This window comes from Artemia franciscana, chromosome 2, assembly GCF_032884065.1.
Source record: "Artemia franciscana chromosome 2, ASM3288406v1, whole genome shotgun sequence".
NCBI classification, from domain to species: domain Eukaryota; kingdom Metazoa; phylum Arthropoda; class Branchiopoda; order Anostraca; family Artemiidae; genus Artemia; species Artemia franciscana.
In genome coordinates, this window is record NC_088864.1 from 39864644 (window position 1) to 39886798 (window position 22155).

Sequence of the window (22155 nt, forward strand, 5' to 3'; positions counted from 1 at the left end):
CACGAAATCTAATATAATTTGTGTCATATCTACATGACTACTTTTTCGTGACCCCCTGCTGGATCTCGATTCCATACTGCTCCTACTACTCCCACTACTAGATCTACTCTGGTTTCTTTTGTCATTATATCCTCTTAATTCGCTTTCTGAGTCTGTTCGTTCTCTATCTGTATTTTCTCTTACCCCCATCTCCCCTTCATTTTGCCGAGCATCCGAGAGGTGATTTGTTTTTTTCCTCGTATTTTCATTTATTAATTTTTCTTCGTTCATTACCGCCACTATTTCTGTTTCGTTTTCTTTCATATTACCGGGTGTGCTCCTTCCCAGTTGTATTCTTTGTACCCCCGTATCTATTTTCTTTACCTGGGCCTCTCTATCTAGGAATAATTCATTTTGAATCTGCAGTGTATTCTTTTCGCCCTCTACGGTTCGTACTGAAGATCGTCCTATTACTGATTTTGTTTTGAAGCTCCCCTTTTCGCATGCGTCAGAAATGTCTGTTTCACCCCCTGAAAGATATATGGCTCCATCTAATGGTGAATTTCCTAGAGTACTTCTATTGGGAGTCGCATTTAAGTGTGGACCTGAATATGATTTTTCTGGTTAACCGTGGTAGCTTTGTTCAAATTCATGTCTAATTGTATTAATTCCTGTCCCTTTTCTGACCTTGCGTAAATCTTCTGGCTATCTGCCATTATTTCAACATTGAGTTAATCATCAAAATGCTTCTTCAAATGGTCAACTGTACTTCCAATACTATCTCATGATAAAATGTTACTTCTCAATTTGCTGATTATTTTCCTGAGCTAACTAGTCGCGTGATATATTAATTCATTTTTCTTATAGTCCAACTAGGCAACGCCCATTCTGATTTTCGTAATTTTTAATTGATTCCGTCTTTTTCCAGTAATTTTTCTATATGGATCCACAATAGGCTAATGTGTAGGCTAAATTAAATCGTCTTTTCGGAAAACGCGGATTCTTTTACTATCAGTGTTACTGATGGGTCCTTTAGTTGCTGCCAGTAGATATTGGAATTGTAACCACGGCTGCCACCATATAATGGCTTGGAAATGGTGCTGCACCACGTACTGGAGAGGAAATTAGAATGAGCCCTCTTGCGTCATTTTAGGATCACTGGGTCAATACCATCACCCCTGGGGGAAAAAACAAAACAAATAAACACGCATCCGTAATCTGCCATCTAGCAAAAAATACAAAATTCCACATTTTTGTATATGGTGGCTTGAAACCTCTACAGTATGGTTCTCTGATACACTGAATCTGATGGTGTGATTTTTGTTAAGATTCTATGACTTTTATGGGGTGTTTCCCCCTATTTTCTAAAATAAGGCACATTTTCTCAGGCTCGTCACTTTTGATGTGTAATACTAAACTTGATGAAACTTATATATTTGAAATCTTCATTAAAACGCGATTATTTTGATGTAACTGTTGGTATCAAAATTCCGTTTCCTGGAGTTTTGGTTACTATTGAGCCGGGTTGCTCCTTACTACAGTTCGTTACCACGAACTGTTTGATATTATCTTTCAATGGTCCACAACAGGAAGCCTAAAATAGAATCTAGCTTACAAGCATACTTATTGCAAAACAACTATTACGAAGCAACGAGACATTAACTTATCATTGAAAAAAATAGTATGGGCAAATCTAAGCAATTGTAATTACGGAAAGCAAAACAGCTCATTTATCTTAAAAAAAACGGGGGTGAAACCCCAGTACTACTGCTATAATCTTCATGAAGTATGACTCTAGACTTGGGGCTTCAAATCTCTCTTCTTGTGTACTGTTCCTCCAAGCTCACTTTGTCTAGCTCATATTGTTTACTGACTACAGGCATAATTAATTCCTTGGTTGAAAACAATCAATTGGAGGTTTCAAGCCCCACGTCTTAAAAAACGCGAAGAACCAGGCGAATGTAAATGCCGCCGTGAATTCCGTATTTATTCATGCATTATCTGTATTTACTTTTTAAAAATCTTTTTAGTTTCATCAGAAATACTTTGTTATTTATATTAATTAGAATTCATCACAAAGAGCGGAGGATTTAGGGTGTAGTAGCGCTTTTCAAACTTATGAAAAGCCTAAATTTAATATTAAAAATGAACCAAAGATCAAGTAAAACAAAATAACTTTTAAATAAATTTTAAGAGTGTTACTAAAATATGAACAAATAGATTTTTTTTTGTGACGGAACCTACCGCTTCTCTCTTTAACCGTCAACTCATTACGCTAAATATTTTCATTTCAATTTTATAAACAGCAATTTATAATAATTCAATGCTCTTCAATTATGCTACAGTAAAACTTGCTTTATGTTTCAAAGAGTCTGTAGTCTAACATACACTAATGAACCCAAGGGAACTACTACTGAGTCATTCCTCCCTTTGTTTCTCTCCCCTCTCTCATTTGCTATTAAATATTGCTCCTTTGCCTCTGGTGTTTGCTCCCTACCTCTCTCTCTCTCTCTCTCTCTCTCTCTCTCTCTCTCTCTCTCTCTCTCTCTCTCCCTACCCTCTCTCTCTCTCTCTATCTCTATCTCTTTCCTCTCTCTCTCTCTGTTTGTACAAATCCGCCATATTTTTCACTATGTTTACCTTCCACCTCCAAAAGACAAAAAATCATATTATTAATATAATAGTTCATTTTATCTTCAGGACACGTCACAGAACGAATTGTCTTTAAGCAATGTTGCTGGTATTTTCTACATTCTCATTGGAGGGCTTGTTTTAGCTATGGTGGTTGCGTTGATTGAATTTATTTACAAATCCAGAGTTGAAGCCAAGCGAAAAAAGGTATTCCATTTTTCTAAGTTATGACACAGATTAATATGAAATTTAAATTTGTCAAAACATATACTATATGCATTGATTGCATACCCATGTTAAATTCAATAAAAAAAATTGCTTAGAATTAAGCATTACATAAGCATACATACCAAATAGCTGGGCAAAAATTCTTCTCTATGAGCAAGCTATATTCTAGCAATAAGCTGTTACAGTTGCAATGAAACCAAACTATAGCGTGAGATGGACTAAGAATGAAAATACATCAGTTTTAAAAATGACGATAAAAAATTAAGAACAATCTCTTATGTATTTTCATTTAAAAGGTTTTAAAAATAGCTCTTATAAATGCAAAGCAAGTCGAATTTCTTATAAGAAAGCCACCCTAACACGTAATATGGCTTATTTGTATTCCTATGCAACATTTTACATTCTTTCTCGACCTAAAAGCAATTAAAAACCTTAAATAAACAGTTTGAAAAGGGATAAACCCTTATATTGGACGGTGAAAGTAAAAGAAAAAATTATATTCGAAATTACCCACGTTAATGTGTCTCTATATCAACTTTCAACAGAATCAGGCAAACGGCTAATTATTCCCTAAGACAGCACTAACGAACCGGTGCATCAGGGTATGCTCCATTCTTCTTTTTTCACATTAAATTTGATACTAGTATGAAAATTTGTTTTTTGAGAGACCGCGTAAAACTTATTTTTAGCATGGAAAAGGGAGTCTCTTTTTGTAGGACTGGTGTTTAGTTAGGGTCTGGTATGTAGCCTACGCAAGGACCTCGTGATTCGTAGAAAGCTCCACAATTTTTAATATTTTTCATATAAATTTCATCTAATCCGTCATCTAAGCTTGTATTGCTATATTTTTGTCAGATAGACTTGATTTCATTTAATTAATTTTTTGATGTGTGCTCGAAAGTGGTAGGTTTTTTACAAAAAAAGGCAAGAGTACTACTTAATGGGAAATGCTAGAAGAATTCAATAATAATAGTAAAGGCACATGTTAATTAGACAGGTTAAAAGTAGAAGAATCATTAATTGTTCTAACTAAATGACTACCTACTAATACACAATCGGATGCAAATATTATAAATCTCGCAATCCGGTAAGCAAACATTATGTGTGTATTTACGTAGCAGATGGTTTGTCATGCTTACATTCTCTTAATGAACAAAACTGTTTGAGGTCACAACTTAGAGTCCCTTTTTTCTTAGTTTTATGTGAAAGGATATTTCATATTATCAGATTAACTGTTAACTTTAAAAATGAACTATTTCGTTCAAAGTTTTGGAGTAAATTTTGTCTGCAGTTGACGAAATGCTGGGCTTTATCCCTGTGCCATGTTTTAACATAAATTAATAGTTAAAACCAAAACACAAGGTAAAATCTGGATTAATTTGTAACTTCGAATTAAATAAATATTTATAAGAAAGATTGAGAACTTGGCCTTATACTCAAGCTGATTATGTTCATGTGAACTAAGACTTTAACTATCCCGATTTCTTCCAATTTACTTATGTAGAGAACCTCGTTTAAAACCAACAATTTACAGAATTTACAGAAGAAAGTAGAGTTTAATAGCATATTTTTTGACCGTTATAAACATTTCCTATCCCAAGGCTTAAAATCAAGCTAGCAAAGGTCATCCTCGTCTTAAATAAAACCCTGTTTGAATCTCGACGAACTCTGGGTTAAAAACAATAGAATTTAAGTTATAAAAGGATTACAATGCATTTAGGGAAGTTAAAGTTGTAGCTGATTTCAAGTACGTAATATTTGTTAAGTTTGAAGTTCCCTGTAAAAAGCTAGAGTAGAAGATAATATAATTTCAGAAATATGGAAACATCCCAATAAAATGTTAAAACCCAGTACTTGTGCATTATATAAAACACACTCGAGAAGTGAAGTTTAATGACAACAAAACATGACGAAAACAGAATACTTTATTAGCAAAATTATGAAGGTCATTTGTGAATTATTGCTGTGGCATCGCCCAACCGCCCATGTGTGCAATTCTTTATATGTGTACAAACGGGAGTAGAGTGGTGTTTTCCATGTGTACAATCGCTGTATATAATACAGCGTAATGTTATTTATAATAGGGCAAAAGCCATATCGGCTGTGTTTAAAAAAAGAATAGCTGACCGAAAACATGCAAAAAACTTAACTAATAAGATACAATAGGACAAAACCAACTTCAAAATGTAAATTTTTTTTCCGCTCATTTTCCTTTATCTTTCCTTAAATGTAGTAAGAAATTAGACCTTATTCGTTGACTACGTTATTGCCCCTAATGAAGCCTGTCCCAGATGCAACATGGCACAAAAAACATATTCGCTGTTTTATTTGAATAGTTACATAATCATGAACTATTTTCTATGAAGAGAGAAGAAATTAAAAAGTGGGGTAGCGGTAATACATGCGAGAACCAAGCTGTTAAAAACTGATAAGGAAGAAGCTAAATTGCTCTGAGCAACGTCATATTGATAAAGCTATTAGTGTAGAGAAATAACATATGGCAAGAGCAAAGTAGTTTGTAAATCTTTGTTTAAAAAAAAGAAGTTAAAGATCTGCATTGCAACAAACCTAAGCAGTGGTGTAGCAAAATTAATTGGTATGAGGTAAAAATCATTTTGTAATTTATTTTCATATCTCGTATTCTTGGAAATTCTAAGAAATTAAGTATGTGCTTCGTTTTATTTCCGTAAATCCCCCTTTATTCAATGTAAGAAGATAAGGTATCCTTTCCTAACGACTCTCGTTTCAATGATTCTCCCCTTGATGTTATAAAACAAAATTAATAAATTCTGGATATACACTTTTTCTTTTATTTAGACCATCCAACTGATGCAGCAAACAAAAATTAACCTTTTCTTTCTCTAAGATGCAAAGTATTCTTGAAATGAGGAAGTTTGAGGGACTCTTGAAGATTTCTCTTTTTGCAAAATGATATTTTGTTTATGATACAATGTGTAATAGTTTTCTTAGGATTTGTTAGCCAATGTTTGCATTTTTCCAAAAAGCCCTTAAAAGATCAAGGTGTGTCAGGGCTTGAAAGAATACAGTTATGCTTTCAGCTTAGCTTAAAAACTTACAATAGAATTCTCAGTTTTCTTTCGCTCAAAAGTTCTATAAAGTTACAAAAATTCTCTTTTTAATTTTACTGTAATTTCTCAAAAACTCTCGGCATGGAAATATTCCTCTTGTATTTTCGAAATCACAATAATATGCCCTATAGTCCTTATAGCAATTTTTGTATTTTGTTGATAGATTCGCTCTAAAACTGGATGATGCTGAAACGTATGGTCTTCATTTTTTGTTTATTCTATGATATATGAGCTTAAGAGGCTTAAAAATATGCGCTTAAGGCGCATATTTTTTTCCTAAATAAGGAACTCCCAAAGGCCTTTTTAATAAATTGTTATTTCATTTATGATTAAATACATAACAAATCTCTTAGGAATTTCGGTGGAATTTTTGTATTGTAGGTGAAAGTTTCATTAAATCAAGCTGTTTTTGTACAAGAAAAAAAATGTAATTATAATTTTCGAGTTAACATAAAAGTTGTATTGAAAATTCCCAGTTTCTCCTCACTACAGAGTTCTGTAATTATGCAAAAAAAATAAAAAATAAAAACTTCGCCAAGACAGTAGGCATTGGAAATATTCCAATTTTATTTTTAAAATCCACCATAATATTACAAATTTTCTATTTTCCTGGACAGGGTTGCATAAAAAGTACGACACATGAACATACAGACTTTAATGCATGCATATTCTACAATAGGCTAAATAACCGTTTATAATGCTATATTTTTTTTTTCAAATAAGCAAGTGTGTTTCTTTGCTAAGGACTGTTTTTCGAGATTAATTTAAAAAACTTTCGCCACAAGACAGGTTTTTCAAAGAAAAGCAGAGCTCCATTAAGCCAAGAAGGAGAAAAATAAAGTCAAGTAATATTCCAAACGTATAACTACCATAAATCACTACCAATAAATAAACGAAACTCAAAATGAACAGAAATTACAATAAATAGCCGATTCAAACTCCAAACGAGCAAAAATTAACATAAGTGGGGCTGAAAGCCCCTATGTCTTCTCAAGACCAGAATAATATTTGCGCTTATTTTGAAAAACTTGTAAAACTTGCACTTTTCTTTGAGAAACTTGTCTGGTGGAAAAATTTTTTAAATTAATTTTTGTTCGTTTTATATTGACATAGTCTTTTTCACGGAGTAAAAATATTGTATATCTTTTAAGTTTTCTTCTATAAGAATCCATAGTATGGGTTGCTTTTCGTATGCTGGAGAAACTTTCTAACAATTTTCAATCCTGACACAAACAATATTTATTAATTTATTTGTATAGCTTCTGAAATTGACCTGAAAAATAAAAACCTAATATCATTCCCAAAATATTCTATCTATGCTTTTTGACATATACTTACACTCTTTTTATTTATTTAAATTGTAAGAATAGAAGTAGTAATAGTAGTATCCCCAGAAGTTTCAACTTAGTACCCCCCATTGATTCTCGATATATTGCTGAGGTGTCTTATTGGCAACCATTTAACACAATGCCTTTTGATTTTCTTTAAAGCAATATTTAGTTTTAAGTATTAGGCCAATTGCATAATTGTTGGAGTTGACATTCCTAATATCCCTAAAGACATAGTTGCTGGACCGTTCTACTAGGCTGAACAAAATGGCTGTCTCAAAATTTTGACTGGATGTGCATGGAAAATGAATGGGCTAAAGAGAAGGGCTGTTTAATCTCCATTCTCTTGCTACCCTTAAAAAGGATATCAGACACTAGCTCTGTAACTGGAGTGCAAGGGGGATATCTTCCCACTTGATATATCTAGTAAAAAAAAATTAAAAAGTGAAAACAAATTGAAAACCTTTTAAATATATTTTATTTTTAGTAAAGTGCAAATTGTGTTCTGGTCTTGAGAAGGCATGTGGGTTGCAAGCCCTACTCCTGTTAGTTTTTGCTCATTTTGAGTTTGACTCGGTTATTTGTTGTATGATTTGAATAAACAAAATACGTTAGAATGTTTAACTTTTTAAAATTTAACATTATTAAAAATTTAAGGAATATATATGAGTATATGTATTATACTAAACTGACAATCCACAGCCATTTTTTTCAGCATAGTGCAAATTATGCTCTGGTCTTGAGAAGGTACGGGGGTTGTCAAAGACAAAATTTCCAGACCTTTCAACTACAGTAAAAAAAAAAATGTCTATCCCAAAATTTTAATTAGATGGGGTTTGGAAATTGATGACTGTGGGGTGGGGGATTTGTTGGCCTTCGATCACTTTTGACTAATGAAAAGGGAACTAGCTCTTTTGATTTTCAATCGAATGAGCCTTTTTCGAAGTTTCTACGAAAGCAAATGCCATCTCAAAATTTTTATCAGATACATTACGGAAAAATACGAAGATTGGAGGGGTGGGGGCTATCCACCCTCTGATTACTCTGAACTTAAAAACGACACTGGAACTTCTGATTACCAATCCAACAAGTTCCCTCCGGAGTTTCTGCTATCACTCTTTCTATATTTACCTAATATCCCCCAGGGCATAGCTTACCCTGCCCTGAGGGCTGTGGTGGGCTTGTCATCTTCAAAAAAACAAATTTCCGGTCCGTTTAATTACGTTGAACAAAATGGCTATTTTGAAATTCTGATTGGATGTGTTTGGGAAAAGGGTGGGCAAGAGACAGGGGGTATCGCCTTCCAATCACTTTGGACTATTAAAAGAGTACTGAGCCCTTCTATATCCAATCGATTGAGCTGCCTTAGAAGTTTCTGCGACAACAAATTGCCATCTCAAAATTTCTATCAGATGCATTTCAGTAAAAAAAGAGGTGTTGGGGGATATCCATCCTCCAATCACTCCGACTCTTCAAAAAGGCACTAGAACTTCTGATTATGAATCAAATGAGCCCCTCTGAAGCTCATACGATCACCTTTTCTATATATACCTTATATGCCCTTAGGGCATAACGTACAACTGTATACAGCTTTGGAGGGAAAAACCCCAAAGACATATTTTACGGACCATTCAATTACTTTGAGCAAAATGGCTATCTCAAAATTTCTATAGGATATGTTTGGGAAAATGGTGGGCGCGGGAAGGGGGTTAGCTCCCCTCCAATCACTTTCAACCATTAAAAAAAGCACTGACCTTTTCAATTTCCAATCGAATGAGCTGTTTTCGAAGTTCCTATGACAACAAATGGCCATATTAAAATTAAAATTAGATGAGCTCGGGGAAATGCATCTTGAGGGCTCTGAGGGGGTCATCCTAAAAGACATATTTTCTTGACGTTTCTTTTACGTTGAACAAATTTGCTCTCTTCAATTTTGATTGGATGTGTTTGGGAAAATAGTGGCCGTGGGAAGGGGGTTAGTTGCCCTCCAATTAGCGTACTTTTGACGAACAAAAATAGTTCTTTTAATTTCCAATCGAATGAGTCTTTTTCGAAGTTTCCACGACAAAAAAATGCCACTTCAAAATTTCTATCAGATGTATTTCAGGAAAATACGAGGTATCGGGGGGAGGGGGAATATCCACCCTCTCATTACTGTGAATCTTAAAAAGGGCACTAGGACTTCTGGTTACTAATCCAATGAGCCCCTTCCGAAGTTTATACGATGATCCTTTCTATTCATACCTTATATGCTCCCAGGATATAACTTAATCCTTGCCCTGAGGGCTCTGGGGGGGGGGTCATCCTCAACGACAAAATTTCCGGACTTTTCAATTAAGTTGAATAAAATGGTTATCTCAAAATTTTGATTGAATGTGTTTTGGGAAATGGTGGGCGTGGGAGGGGGCTAGTTACCCTCCAATCACTTTCGACAATTAAAAAGGGCACTGGCCCTTTCAACTACAAATTGAATGAGTCTTTTTCGAAGTTTCTACGACACACCATTTCAAAATGTCTATGAAATATATTTTTGGAAAGTACGAGGTAAGAAGGGGGAGGGGTATCGACCCTCCCATCACTCTGAATCTCAAAAAGCACATTAAACTTCTGATTATCAATTCAATGAGCCCCTTCCAAATTTATACGATCATCCTTTCTATATAAACCTTATATTTCCCCAGGGCATAACGTAAAACCCTTGCCCTGAGGGCTCGGGGGGGTCATCCTCAAAGAAATAATTTCCGGACCTTTCAACTACGTTGAATAAAATGGCTGTCTCAAAATTTTGATTGGATGTGTTCAGAGAAATGGTGCGCATGGAAAAGGTTTTAGTTAACCTCCAATCACTTTCGACTATTAAAAAGGGGGCAAGCCCTTCCAATTTCAAATAAAATGAGCCATGTTCGAAGTTTTCACGACAAATCCTTCGATACGAAGTGCCCTGGTCTAAAAGAAAAAAAATTAATACATTGTGCCCACATCGCTCTTTACTTAGGCACCACTATTGCACTGCCTATGACAATAGTTCATTACGACTAATTTCTTAAGGATTCTCTTACGCTTTTTGGTTGAATTTTGCATTGGTGGTAAATAAAAGCTTCATTAAATCAAGGTACGTAGGTGCTAGAAAAAAATATGATTGTTTCAATTCTGAACAAAAACTTGATTATAAATTCTCATCTTTTTCCTTCCAAAAAGCTCAATTCTGTTTGCAATCCAAAATTCTATAATTTTGAAACACAAAAATTAAATTATCCCAGAGACTTTGTAATAAAATTGTTGCGGGTGTGTTTTTTATTTGCTGCAATAAGATGATCGCCCTTGTGCAAATTTTAAGTTTCTCTTAATATGGTCACATCGTAGAGAATATTAAAATAAAGCTGTAGATGCATTGCAGCTTAAGGGTTCAACATGCTGTATTTAAAAGTTAATGTTGTATGGTTAGTATCTGCTGGTACTAATCAAGACAATCAAACTAAAATAGTTATGATGTAAGCCCAACAATTTTGAAAAACTTGTAGCTGTTATCCCTGGACAGGAATTGTGCAGGAATTATGGGTAATGTTCCTGCATTCCACATATCCCGCACACTAATTTTTTGTGAGCGTTGTAATTACTTCCAGGAAAGACCCGAATCAGTTGTACTTGTACAAAAACATAACATATTTTTTCAGATTATTCGCTATAAGTTGGATTTAATTTTTTTTTTTTTTCGTTTGTGAAGAAAAAGTTGTCTTTATCTCTTTTTTAGATGGCACTAGATGACGCTATGAAGGTGAAGCTAAGGAAATCAATAGCTAGTGGATATGAACCTCATGGTTGAGTTATGATTTTCTAACTTGTAAAATAAACTTTATTACACTATACCAAATCAGAAGATCAAAAAATGTTCTTTGTACGTCACTTTCCATATCGAGTTCTGTTCTGTATTCAAGGAAGGAATTGAATTCAGTGGAAAATTGATTTTAGTCAATACAAGTTAGCATAATTTTTAAACTGGTTTACAGTCGGATTAAACATATAATTAAACCAAGTTTATTTGAAATATATGATATATTGTAGACACTAAGACCAGTTTGCTTAGGACAGCAAAGTAATGAAAAACTGAGCCTTTATAAAATATAAAATAAAGTGCCGTGCAAGGAATGTGATTTGATCCTACTTCATATGGCTATAGTTGTAGCAAGGCTGAGATCTTTAAGCAAGATTTCAAAGATTAAGGACCAAAATTCATGATTTTTTTACTTATATAGAACGGAAAAAGCGTTTGGAAATGGATATGAGCTGTCAAGAAAAACTGAAAAACTAGAAAGTAAGACTTACTTTCTATTTATATAAAAGTAAAACAAGAACAATACACAACATCTGGACCAAAAAAATATCAATAATGACTTTTGAGATACAAGAAAGATAAACATAAAGAAACAATCAATAAGTTTCTTTTAAACAATTTAAAATATACTAATACATTGTCTTAGACTCTCTACAAGATAGCTTACGATTTAAGACTGTCCTGATGTCTTCAGGTTAAATCTAAACGGCTGACATTTTTAAAAACAAAATTAAAATTTTGATTTGATGACAAAATAAACTTACATTTCTGTTTAACAGCATTATGGTTATGCCACAGCAGAGTAGCTTTCTTTGTCCTTTTCCTGATCTTATCTGTTTTATTCTTTCCTTTTTCGTTCTTTAAATTTCTATTGTTTTTGTCTTTTGATGTATGAGGAAGTTTTATTGAAAGCTACCTAGTTGATGGGGGCACTTCGCACCCCCCCCCAAGCACGCCCTCCCCTCGCGCGCGTAAGTCGTTACGCGCCATTGTAGTTGTGTTTTTGCTGTGTTTAGATTTTGCTGGGTTTTTTTTCTTTGTTTTCTTTGAGCACTGAGGACGACTTGGCGGAGGTCCTTGTCGAAATATTTGCTTGTTTTTCATATTTAGCTACTGGCTGATAATATTCTCGTTTTTTCACCTATTTGTTTTTTCTCTTTTCATTTTTTATTCCCTTTCTTTGTTTTCATACGTCAAAGAACGAATCTGCAACATCAAACTGTTGACAGCATTGAGTTGAAAATTTCAGGGAATGTTAAACAGAATCAAAATATACTTTGCAAATCTCGGGTGTCAAAAAAGCGCATTATCAATATCTCAAGAATAGCAAGAGGTTTTACTTGAAACTCTTACAGAATGTTTGGAGGGCTACTAAGCGTAATCAAGTGACATTATAAGTATACAGGCTGTCAAAATGCTGTATCTATGGCTTATCAGCAAAGTCTAAGGGTAACAAGTCGAAAGTTTCAGGGAGTGTTGAGGGGGATGTTGAACCAAATAACACTATCCGTGTCAAGGTTGTCAGATGCAAATATCAGGGATTTTTTCAAGAATAGCTAATGATATCAAATTGTTACTTTCATGACAGGAAGAGGGGGTTTTGAACTAAAAAGCAGAAAAGACATATTTGTATCAAGGTTGTCGAAAGAGCAAATCTAAAATACTTAAGAAACAGCAAAGCGTATTAATTTGAAGCTTTTAGGGGATATTTAGCGGGACATTGAACTAAATCTGCAGGCTATAAGTGTATCCATGGTGTCAAAATGACAAAACTGCAACATGTCAGGAAGAGTTAACGGTATAAGTTGGAACTGTCAGAGAAATTTGAAGGGATTTGTCAAAGTAATTCAAAACGCACTCCATGCATCCAGATTTTCAAAAGAACATTTTTGTAATATCTTAGAAACGGCTGATGGCTTCAAGTTGAAACTTTAAGGATATGTTGTACTAACCATAAGATAGTGTGTGCATCCAGGGCATCCTGGCTTTAAAACAGGGCGTATATGCAATATCTAAGAAACGACTGATGGAATAAAGTGTAAAATTTCAATTAATGTTAAGGGGATACTCGAGGAAGCTAAGGAATTTCGTTTGGGAGGATAGAGCTCCTTTTTTTTAAAAAAATGTGATTTGTTGTTTAAAAATTAGAATTAAAGGTAGGACGTAAAGAATAAATTCAACTAGATTTGTTTCCGATTTAAAGCTTTAATTGGGTGTCTTCATGGCCTGAAATAAGTGGATTAGCATTAAAATAGATATTTAACACTAAGAATCAATTCAACGGCATTTTTTCACACAATTTTTTCCCTTGATAAGCTCTCCTTAGTCTTTCTACGTCAAAATTTAAAATCTACTTGATCTTACCGTCAAATATTCGCCCAAAATTTCAGCTTGGCCCCTTGAGCCGTTAATATATACCTTTAACTGTACTTCGATATCACAGACATTCCTTTTGACATCCTGGATGAAAATGGTGTCTTATGATTCAGTTATCTCCTTGAATATTCATTGAAAGTTTCAACTTAACTCCCATATCCATTCCTGAAATAATGTAGATACGCTTGTTTGACAACCTGGGTGCAAAAAGTGTGTTTGGATTTAGTTCAACATCTCCTTCAGCATTTCTTTGAATCTTTAACTAAATACCTTACCAATTCCTGGGATATTGCAGTTACTCTATCTTGAAAACCTGGATGCATGTAGGGTCTTGAGCTTTAGTCTAAAATTCCGTTTAGGATTCCGTGAAAGATTCAACATAATACCCATAGCCATTCCTGAGACATTGTAGATGCAACCTATCGACAAACCGGATGTACTGCCTAGCTTTTGATTCAGGTATAAATCAAAATCATCTTTCACTAAAGTTTTAAATAAATACTATTATCTTCTGTTGATATATTGTAGATATGCTATTGTGACAATCATGATGCTCTTAGTGTCTTATGGTTTAACTCAAATATTTCTTGACATTTATAACAAGTTTCAATGTGATGCCCTGGTCCATTTCTGTAAAATTGCAGATACACCTTTTTGACATCCTAGATGTACACAGTGTTTATGGATTTAGATTAAAATCCTTCTGAACATTCCTTAAAAGTTCAAACGATACCCTTAGTTGTTCGTGAAATATTAGAGATAAGCCCTTTTGACACCTGGACACTATCAGTGTCTTATGATGCTTTCCAACATACCCTCCTCTCAAAAGAAACATTCTCCAAAAGTCTCAAGTTAATACACTTTGCGGATCTTGAGATATTCCAGATACTTTTTTTTATCTCCTGGATGTACATAACATCAAATGATTTAGTTTCACATTTCCTGAAAGTTTCAACCCAATACCCTCCGTTGTATGTGAAATATTTCAGATACGCTCTTCCGACTATATGAATGCACGTAGTGTCTTTTTGACTTGGTTCAGCATCTCCCTCAGTATGTCCGATATGCCCAACTTGTTTCAACTTTTTACTCTTAGCTATTCCTGGTATATTACAGATGCAATTTTTTGGCTACTTGAATGTGTATAATGTCTGTTGAGCAGGTTCAACAGCACCCCTCCCCCCAATAAAAATTAACAAAAATGGTTTTTTGAACATTTCTGCTTAATAACCTTAAATATTCCAGATACAGCGTTTTGGAAACTTAAATGTGTAAAGTTTCTTTAGATTTAGTTCACCAGTGCCCTTAGCATTCCCTGATGGTTTTTACGTAATTCCCTAGTCCATTGCTAATATGTTGCGGATACGCCTTTTTGACAACCCGGATGTACACAGTGTCTTTTGATTTAGTTCAAAATCCCTCTGAGCATCCCTAGAAAGTTTAAACTTGACCCTCTTGGTCGTTTCTAAGATACTACAAATAATCTTTTTTCACAACCTGGATTTTCTAAGTGTCGTTTTCTTAGGATGTTTTCCAACATCCTACTCCCCCAAACTGAGCATTCCTTGAAAGTTTCAAGCAAAGTCTGTTTGACCTCCTGGATATAGAATGGTTCTTTCATCATGTCGTCATGAAGTTAGTTGTCGTCATGTGTTGTTATGATGATGACGTCATTAAAAGTATATAAGAAAATCGTTCAAAGACAAATTTTTAATTGTAAGAAGATCGTGGACGGAAAAACTTTTAATTGTAAAATGACTGAAGAACCTACAATGGCAATAGAAGAGAAAGCTGCTCAAAGAGTCTATGCAAAAAAACTTGCGGCTGATAGAGAAAGTAAGAAAAGAAAGCGTGCCGAGGAATCACAAGAACAGCAAGAAAACAGGCTTGCGGCTAAAGAACGCAAAACCGCGCAGTTAGATGAAAATTCACCTGGACAGCGAGAGTCAAAACATATCAAAACTGAAAATGATAGCGATAATGATTGGGTTTGGGATTTTGACTTGGATAAGGTCATCAATGCCTACCAGATTTTAGTTAAAAAACAAAGGTTCGGGGATATGTATTGCATAGTGACGCTGAAAAATAAAGAAGAAAAAGAAAACTGAAAAAAGAAAAAAGGTAAAAAACTAAGAAAAACTAAAAAGAAAAAACACTCAAAGAGAAATTACAGACCGGGACACAAATGACGACCGGGACAGAGGGAATATAAATGACGACCGGGACACTCAAAGAGAAATTACAGACTGGGATACTGGGACACAAATGACGACTAGGACACGGGGAATATAAATGACGACCAGGACACAGGTATTTAAGAAAATCGTTCAAAGCCAAATTTTTAATTGTAAGAAGATCGTTGAAAGAGGAATTTCTAATTGTAAAATGACTGAAGAACCTACAATGGCAACAGCCGAGGAAGCTGCTCAAAGAGTCTATGCCAACAGACTTGCGGCTGATTGAGAAAGTAAGAAAAGAAAGCTTGCCGAGGAATCACAAGAACAGAATGAAAACAGGCTTGCGGCTAAAGAACGCAGAACCGCGCAGTTAGATGAAAATCCACCTGGACAGCGAGAGTCAAAACATATCAAAACTGAAAATAATAGCGATGATGATTGGGTTTGGGATATTTACTTGGATAAGGTCATCAATGCCTACCAGATTTTAGTTAAAAAAAAACAAAGGTTCGGCGATATGTATTTCATAGTGACGCTGAAAAATAAAGAAGAAAAAGAAAACTGAAAAAAGAAAAAAGGTAAAAAACTAAAAAGTAAAAACACTCAAAGAGAAATTACAGACCGGGATACAAATTACGACCGAGACAGAGGGAATATAAATGACGACCGGGACACTCAAAGAGAAATTACAGACTGGGATACCGGGACACAAATGACGACCGGGACACAGGGAATATAAATGACGACGAGGACACAGGGACATAACTACAACAGGACGCCGAGGGCACAGGGGGATATATAAATGATGACGGGGACACAGGGAATGTTCGATTAGCAATCACCATCAACGAAGCTCAAGGGCAATCGTTAGAAAAATGCGGTATAGATCTGAATACGGATAGTTTTCCCATGGACAATTATTATGTTGCATGTTCAAGAGTTGGTAAACCTGACAATCTATTTATATGGACAGACAAAGTGACAGCAAAGAATGTTGTATATTCGCAAGTTTTACGTAGTAATATATATATATATATATATATATATATATATATATATATATATATATATATATATATATATATATATATATATATATATATATATATATATATATATATATATATATATATATATATATATATATATATATATATATATATATATATATATATATATATATATATATATATATATATATATTCACAGGTGGGACACAGGGACACAACTACAATGGCACGTAAGCGTAACAACTTACGCGCGCGGGGGAGGGGCTGGGTACCAACAGCTAGTATTACATATATATATATATATATGATCTTTTGACAATCTGGATTCAAATAGTTTCTTTTGATTTACTTCAAAATGCCCTGAAGGTTTTACCTTTATATACTAAGTCATTCCTGAGCTATTGCAGATACTCCCTTTGGGCCACCTAAATGTTTTTTTTTATCCTGCCTTGCGTAATTATTCGTAGCCGTAAGTAGTTGCAGTCAAAATTAGTCACAGGCACAATTAGCCAGAGTCGTAAGCAGTTTGAGTTGCAAGTAATCACAAGTCGCAAGTCGTCCCGGTCTCATGTAGTCTCAGCTGCAGTTGCAGTGGCAGTCAAAAGTCGTCGCAAGCAGTCACAGCCACCGTCACATTTAGCCGCAGTAGCAAGTATCAGAAGTAGCCACAGTCACGAGCTGTCAGAGTCGTAAGTAGTCGCATTCACAACTGCTCATTGTCACAGTCGCAGTCAGAGTAGTAATAGTAATGGTAGTGTTGCTACAGTTGAAACAGCTGTAGTTCTATCAGTTGCAGTAGTAATAATAGCAGTAATACGCGCAAAGTATCTTTTGGTTAAGTCAGCATTCCCCACAACTTGTCTTGAAAGTTTCGAGTTAATACCTTAAGGCGTTTGCGAGTTAATGCTCTAAGGCGTTTGTGAGATTTTGGTGATTGTCCTTTTGGCAATATGCAGGCATATGTGGTATTTTTTCTTTCAATACTCCCCTCGACATTTCCTGCAAGTTTCACCTTAACAGCCTTAGCTCTAGCAGTAGTGAAAGCAGTAAAAACAGCAGTGATAGCAGCAGCAGCAGTAGTAGTAGGCGCATAGCATCTTTTGGTTAATTAAGCATTCCTCTCAACTCGCCTTGATAGTATCTACTTAATAACCTGTACCGTTCATGAGATATTGCTGATTCACCCTTTAGACTACTTTCATAGACAGTTGTGTTTTGACTTATTTCAACATATTCCTTAAAATTCCTTGAAAGTTTAACCTTAACACCTTTGGCCTTTTTGGAAACCCCACACCAAACAATTCCCTCCCTTCCTTTTCCACTAGCTGGACCTATAAGTAAACAATCTTCATAGCTTACAGCCGTTGACCCAAGGACTATATACCCATCCCAGAGGCATAGCTATTAAACCTTTCAATTGTTTTGAAAAAAATTACTTTATCAAAATTATGATCGGATATCTTTGGAAGAGGGCAGCAAAAAGTGGCAAGGTTGAGAGGAGGAGTTTGGTTGCCCCTCCATTACTTTTAACTTCTAAAAAGATCACTGGGAATTTAAATTTGCAATCAAATACGTCGCCTCCGATTTTTACGATAACTCTTTCCGTTCGAAAGGAAAAAAGTAACACATTTAAGCCTTATCACTCTTTACTTAGCCAGTGCTATTGCGTTGCCTATGATAGTACAGTGTTTAAACATAAAATATGTTGTTAAATACTTTGAGGGTTTATTGTTGAGAGGGCTGAGGAAAAGTTAGCCCTTTATTACACTAAGTAATAGCCTACTGAAATAGGAGTAGTCTGAAACAAAAGTTCAACCTGTCAACATCTCTATGTTTAAAGCTATTGTACCAGAGACATTAAAATAGCGACGAAGACTACACTGCCTTTCCATAACAAACAAATACAAAGTAGAAACAATAGGGAAAATCTTTTCAAGACAGTGGAAATCAGTTCTGTGAATATTTCGGCCCTATGTCCAAGGGCCGTCTTCAGCACAATACGAGAACAAGAGAGAAAATACGTATAAATAAACAAACTTACATTAAATTGTAAGAATTAAAACTAAATAATGTTTTTTAAGCTTTTTTAAAAACAGCCTTAGCGAAGTTCAACCAGGACTGACAAAAAGAATGAAGTAAGAATATAAATTCATTCAAACTAAAGCGAACAAAGTGATTAAATGCAATTTTTCAGAGCCAACCTTGCTTTTTTAGCAGCCTGTCTCAAAGGCCTTTTCGTATTTGGTTCAATACTATTATAAATCGGTTTAGTAAAATATTCTGTTTGATCATTTTTAATTAAATTTGAGTATAAAAAATTTAGTGAGTATTCCCCTAAGTCCCCGTTCAAAGAAATATTATTATTTATTTTGAGATTAATTTCGATTGATTCTCGAATCACATATTTTATCCCGAAATCATTACTGATGAGTGAAGATTTTTCAAAAAGTATCGTGGGGGACGGATTATTAAATATATGCCGACATAAAGCAGAATCAAAGGCGTTGTTGGAACTATTTGAAATTAATGCCATGTCTATGTCTTTTTAATGCTGTTGTAACCATTTTTCTAGATTCTGATGGGTCCTGCCGACATAGTATTTTCCACAATCACAGGATATTTGATAGACCCTCTTTGGCGAGTAACTGGGGTCCCATCTTCACTGGAATTTAAGAAATTAATGATTTTAAAATTAATAGTAAAAACTACGTACAGATTATTTTTGTGCGAATATTTTTAATTTTTTTGTGACTTTTGGGATATACGGAAGATAGATAATATTTGAGGGCTTATCAGTAGCCTCACATTGTGAAATATATCCTTCGATTTTAAAAGAATGTCTTTTTATTCCGCGGTTCATAATTTTATTGACAAAAGGACTTGGGTATCCATTACCAAAAAGAATATCTCTGATAAAGTTTATTTCTGCATTTATATATGAATCGGAGCAAATATTCAGGGCACAATCAATGAGGGAAGTTACAACTGCTCTTTTAACTTGTGGGGGGTGATTTGAATTAAAATGAAGATATCTATTGTTTTATGTTGGCTTTCGATAGATAGATATTAAAATCCAGTTTATCAGCATTACGAATAATTAACACATCTAAAAACAGTAGTTTATTTTCAATTTCAACTTCTAGGGTGAACTGCAAATTTCGGTCATAAGTGTTAAGATGATCTAAGAAGCCCCGAAGTTCATCTTCCCCATAATTCCAAAGTGTAATTACGTCATTCATATAACAACCCCAATAGACATTTTTTTAAAAAAATAAGAATTTAATTCCCAATTTTCAAGGTTCTCGACATAAATATTTTCCAGTAGCCCGGATAAAGGTGCCCCCATGGGTAACCCATTTTTTTGCTGATAAAAATAATCGCAAAGTTGAAAATACATAGAAAACTTATTACAAATTTTAACCAGAGTCATTAAAACTTCACAATCAATTCCCGTCGCTGAAGCCTCGATTAAGTGGTAATTTTCTTCTATTTTGTTTTTTAATAATTCCTCAGAAATAGTCACATCTATATTTGTATACATAGAAACAATGTCAAAACTACTAACTATTGTGTTTTCTGAAATACTTGTGTTGCTAAGTTTTTCAACCAAATCTGCCGGATTACGAGTATAGGAATTTTGAGAATACAATAATGGTTTGAAAGCTGTGCAAAGCCATTTCCCAATATTGGCAGCGGGGGCTTTAGTACACGCTACGATAGGTCTTAAGGGAATACCCTGTTTATGTAATTTTGGTAAACCGTAGAGTTTAGGACAGAAACTACCACGGGAAAAAATTTATTGTATAATTGTGGGGTGATTTTACCATTTTGTTTTAGCTGCTTTAATTTATTTATAATATTATTAGCAAACTGATCAGTACGATCATGAGTTATTCTTTTATATGTAATTGTGTCATTTAAATGCGAAAGAATTTTGCTGCCATAGTCTGTCGTTTTCATGACAACAAATGAATTGCTTTTGTCTGCTTTAGTTATTATAATAGAAGGATCTTTTCGGAGAGATAGTATTTTTATGTCGTGCAAATTTTTCGGTGTGGAAGTGGTAGGAGGCTTAAACTTTTTTTGGCTGTTATAGAGGGTATCTATAAGACCAGATCTAACTTCATCAGGGTTAGAAACAGAGGGATAGTGTTTATGCAAAGCGGACTCTAGAGAGGAAACTATATCTGCCACAGGAACCTGTTTCAGTAGAAAAGAGAATTTTGGACCTTTTTCTAGTGTTTTGATATCCTGGGGTTCCAATGTTTTAGAAGAGAGGTTAAGAATAGCAGGTCCAGGAGTGAATCTTGGAGAATAAATACGGTTTCTCATCGAAGATTCATCTCGCAAGCCTTCCAATTTCTTATAGAGGCGTTCCTTGGACAAGCGAAAATCGTGGCTAAACAAATTCCTTTCTAATCTAACAACTTGAGCAAAATCAACAGTGGACAGGTTTTCCAGCAAAAAAATTTCCAACGATTTTCTCTCTGAAGAAATTATATGTCTTTTCTGTTTTTTGTTCTTAATAATATGGACTATGGTTTTTAACTGTAGTGTATGGGCGAATTACGCTTCTCTCTGGGTATTTAAATGTAATTTATATTTTAAGACTTGGGAATAAGATTTTCATTTCTACATGATCCTAAAAATTTTTGTTGATTGATAATATTAGCATTTTTTTTTACCTAGACTAATAAAATAAAAGATATCATAGGTCAACTGCTCCCCATAGGCTAGACAAAAATAGCGACGAAGACCACACTGCCTTTCCATAATAAACAAATACAAAGTAGAAACAATAGGGAAAATCTTTTCAAGACAGTGGAAATCAGTTCTGTGAATATTTCGGCCCTATGTCAAAGGGCCGTCTTCAGCACGATACGAGAACAAGAGAAAAAATATGAATATATAAATAAACTTAAGTTAAATTGTAAGATTTAAAACTAAATAATGTTTTTTAAACTTTTTTAAAAACAGCCTTAGCGAAGTTCTACCAGGACTGACAAAAAGAATGAAATGACAATACAAATTCATTCAAACTAAAGAGAACAAAGTAATTAAATGCAATTTCTCAGAGCCAACCTTGCTTTCTTAGCAGCCTGTCTCAAAGGCCTTTTCGTAACTGGTTCAATACTATTATAAATCGGTTTAGTAAAATATTTTGTTAGATCATTTTTAATTAAATTTGAGTATAAAGAATTTAGTGATTAAAAAGAATTAAGTCCCTGTTCAAAGAAATATTATTATTTATTTTGAGATTAATTTCGATTGATTCTCGAACCACCTATTTTTATCCCCAAATCATTACTGATGAGTGAATATTTTTCAAAAATTATCGTGTTCAGAAAACAATAGATATCTTAACTTTAATTCAAATCACCCCTCACAAGTTAAAAGAGCATTGTAACTTCCTCATTGATCGTGCCCTGAATATTTGCTCCGATTCGTATATAAATGTAGAAATAAACTTTATCAGAGATATTCTTTTCGGCAATGGATGCCCCA

The 22155-nt window shown here is 34.3% G+C and overlaps 1 protein-coding gene across 1 annotated transcript in view; it reads left to right on the top strand.

The window, feature by feature from the left end:
- Positions 1-11126, top strand: part of LOC136041482 (glutamate receptor 1-like) — a 254832-nt gene extending 243706 nt beyond the window's left edge. The window contains exons 17-18 of the mRNA XM_065726181.1: positions 2680-2817; positions 11007-11126. Coding sequence (XP_065582253.1) covers positions 2680-2817; positions 11007-11078 — 210 coding nt within the window. The 3' untranslated portion in view covers positions 11079-11126. The remainder of the gene's footprint in view (positions 1-2679; positions 2818-11006) is intronic.
- The last annotated feature ends 11029 nt before the right edge of the window (positions 11127-22155 follow it).